We start from the raw sequence: 3,971 nt of genomic DNA, 5'->3' as shown, positions 1-3,971 counted from the left end.
CATTCATCAAGGTGGAGGTGAAGTATTTTCTACTGTAGGGTTTAAGAGTTGGAATAAGAAGAAAAGTTTTAAGCAACATATTGGTGGGCCGAATAGCACTCATAATCAGGCAAAAAAGAAAAGTGAAGATCTAATGCGACAACAACAGTCTATTATATCTGCATTTGAGAGACAATCTGATCAAGTTAAGCATGAGTATTGGCTTCGCTTGTCTGCCTCAATTGATGTAGTAAGACTTCTTTTGAATCAAGGATTTGCATTTCGGGGTCATGATGAATCTAAATCATCACTTAATAGAGGTAATTTTCTTGAAATTCTCTCATGGTATGCGAAACATTGTGATAAAATTTATGATTATGTATTGGAACGTGCTCCTCAGAATGACCAAATGACTTCTCCAATGATTCAAAAAGATATTGTCACTGCATGTAAGATAGAAACCATCAAAGCTATTATCCAGGAATTAAATGGTGACTATTTTTCTTTATTGGTTGATGAATCTTTTGATGTGTCATGTAAGGAGCAAATGGCTATCGTTTTACGATATGTTGATCGAATGGGATTTGTGGTGGAGCGATTGATTGATATTGTACATGTTCAAGATACTAGTGCTTTATCTTTAAAGGGGGCAATTGTCAATGTACTTGCTCAACATTCATTGAGTCTATCCTATGTGCGCGGACAATGTTATGATGGGGCAAGTAATATGCAAGGCGAGATGAATGGCCTTAAAATGTTGATTAGGCAAGAAAGTATCTCAGCTCACTCTATTCATTGTTTTGCTCATCAACTTCAATTAACTCTTGTTGCAGTTTCTAAAAAATGTATTCAAGTGGGAGAACTTGTATTATTGGTTTCAAATGTTTTGAATGTCTTGGGAGCTTTTTTTAAGCGTATGGATAAATTTCGAGATTCTCAAAAAAAAAGAATTCAAGAGGCATTAGATATGGGTGAACTTACAACCGGTACCGGCTTGCATCAAGAACTTGGTCTTATAAGAGCCGGTGATACTCGTTGGGGATCTCACTACAAATCTTTTAGCAATTTTATTCTTATGTTTGGATCTATTGTTGATGTTCTTGATGCACTTGTTGTTGATGCATATTCTACCGATGAAAGAGCTAAGGCAACAGGATATCTCGAAGCTTGTCAAACATTTAAGATTGCTTTTATGTTGCATTTGATGAGAGATATCTTAGGAATCACAGATGAGCTCAATAAATCCTTGCAAAAGAAAGAACAAGATATTGCAAATGCTATGCTATTGGTTGAAGTAGCAAAGAGAAGGTTGCAAATGCTAAGAGATGATGGATGGGATGCACTTATTAATAAGGTATCCACATTTTGTATCAAGTATAACATTTTGTTACCTAATTTTGATGAGCCATATGTTAATTCTGGAAGATCAAGGCATAAACCCTCCGATTATACGGTCTTACATTATTATCGTGTTGAAGTATTTTGTAAGATTATTGATTGGCAGCTTCAAGAACTCAATGATCGTTTCAATGAGGTGACTACTGATTTGCTTCATGGAGTTGCTTGTTTGAATCCAGTTGACTCATTTTCAGTTTTAACATCAGAAAAATATGAGAATGGCTAAGTTATATCCTAATGACTTTGATGAGTTTAGTATGAATGCTCTTGAGAATCAACTTGCCACTTACATTATTGATGTTAGTGATATGGATGAAAGGTTCTCCAATCTTAATGGACTTTGTGATCTCTCAAGAAAATTAGTTGAGACAAAGAAGAACCTAAACTTTCCTCTTGTATTCCGCTTAGTGAAATTTGCTTTGCTTTTACCAGTTGCCACTGCATCCGTTGAAAGAGCTTTTTCGGCAATGAAGTTTATTAAAAATGCCTTGCGGAGTTGGATGAATGATGAGCTTTTGAGCGGTTGTCTAGTTCCTTTTGTAGAAAAAGATGTATTTATTAATATTTCTAATGATACTATTGTAAAAACATTTCAAGAGATGAAACCGCGTCGAGTACGGTTGTAATAATGTAATTGTGTTTTGCTTTTATTAGTAAAATTTATTTTTGTTGAATTTTTTGTGTGCATACTACTTTATATTTTGACACCCCTCAATCTAAATCCTGGCTCCGCCACTGGGTAGAGTTCGATCACCATATGTGAAATTTACCCTATGTGATGTATAATTTACCAGAGGACTTAAAAATCAAGAAACATAAATTGAATAGTGAAGGAAAGGTTATATAAAATGGCAGAGCCAGCACTTTGACTAAAGGGTGTCGAAATATAAAATAGTAAAATTGCGTAGAAGTCAAGGAGTGTCAATATGTAAGATATATACATAAAAAGTATTTTTACTTTAGCTATACAGTGTAATTTTTTGACGAAGAGGTGTTGGTCGACATCCCTCAACTATACTATATACAACTACCTAGCTAAATTAGTCATTTATATCGATTATAAGTAAATTTTAAATATCAGATAGTTAAATAAAAAAGATATAGACAATTTTTTGTATGGAAATAAGAGATCAAGCTAAATTACACAATTCAAATATGGCTTCAAACAATCCACGCATGTTTCAACTTTCACGTGACAAAAATATGTTTTGTGACTTTACTAATTTACCCTATGTGATGTATAATTTACCAGAGGACTTAAAAATCAAGAAATATAAATTGAATAGTGAAGGAAAGATTATACACTATATACAACTACCTAGCTAATTTAGTCATTTATATTGATTGTAAGTAAATTTTGAATATCAGATAGCTAAAAAAAAAGATATAGCCAATTTATTTTTTTATGGAAATAAAAGATCAAGCTAAATTACACAATTCACTTTCCCATAGCAAAATAAATATTCATCATGAATCATACTAAGAGGCATAGCAAAATGCCACTTAAATTCCTATATATAAACAGAGTGAAAAATATAATCTAAAATTACAATTTTTTCCCTCATTAGATCAGCATGATCATTTTTCTTGGGCTTCCAAATAGGGACAAAGCTAGAGGACTGAAACAATCACGTTTACGCCATTGTTGTGCCAATCCACTACCAAATGGACAGTCAAATCTAATCTGTCTTTTATCATGGTTCAATTTTTTCTACTCCACTTTTCTTCTTTTATTGGTGTACTCAAAATTCATTTCTTCATTAATTCGAATTCAAGTTACATGTGGTCCACACCATCATCTAAGGCTTAGAAATCATGTTAACAACATAGTGAAAGATCTTTGTTAGATATACTCTTGTACCCTACATTCTACCACGACGGTTCATTTTTCCACTACTCCACTTCTTTTTATCTTGATATATACTCGAAATTTATTTTTTAATTAATTTGAATTCGAGCTACGTACGTGGGTCCATGCCTCATCTAGGGCTGCTAGTGGAAGATTATTGATCAAATGCAAGTATTTTATTTTTGTTTTCATTGGGTAATTTAAATACGTTGTTCATCTTGTATTCTTAAGATACTTGGAACAAAACTTTAAAGAACTTGGTAAGAAACAACAAAGTTTAAAGAGTATTTTCAAAACTAGAAAATTAAAATTAGTAGAGAAAATAGAACCAGAAACAGATTAGAAACAATATAAAAATATTTTTCTCAAAGAAAGAAAATCGAGCCCACTGAATGCACAGTGTCCCTTTAAGGAAATTATTCTCCTCAAGTACCCGAGGTTAATGGAATATATCCTCCTAGGATAGAACGATCTTACTCACGGGTGTATCGATACCTAAAACCATGGTGTCAGCGAACCACTCAATGGTTAGTACACTTAGAATACTAGATTTAATAGCAGTAGTAGAAGAAGTCTAGAAAAATTCATTCAACTAAAATGAGAGGAAATTACTCAATTTATAGAAAACAAGGGGTAGTGTGAAAAAGTTCTTATTGTGCCTTATCGGAAAGGTCACAAACCTTTGGAAAAGTCACAATCTTTCGAAAAGGTCACAACCTTTCATAAAAGTCACAACTTTTCATAA

At 32.9% G+C, this 3,971-nt stretch overlaps 1 protein-coding gene across 1 annotated transcript; it reads left to right on the top strand.

Annotated features, from left to right (window-relative positions):
• The first annotated feature begins 133 nt into the window (after nt 1-133).
• On the top strand, nt 134-1,603 carry LOC107061508 (zinc finger MYM-type protein 1-like). The gene has a single exon (XM_015310824.1). The coding sequence runs from the start codon at nt 134-136 to the stop codon at nt 1,601-1,603; it is 1,470 nt and encodes a 489-aa protein (XP_015166310.1).
• The last annotated feature ends 2,368 nt before the right edge of the window (nt 1,604-3,971 follow it).

Source organism: Solanum tuberosum, unplaced genomic scaffold (assembly GCF_000226075.1).
Source record: "Solanum tuberosum cultivar DM 1-3 516 R44 unplaced genomic scaffold, SolTub_3.0 scf00147, whole genome shotgun sequence".
Lineage (NCBI taxonomy): Eukaryota > Viridiplantae > Streptophyta > Magnoliopsida > Solanales > Solanaceae > Solanum > Solanum tuberosum.
This window is presented reverse-complemented; position numbering and strand designations above follow the sequence as displayed.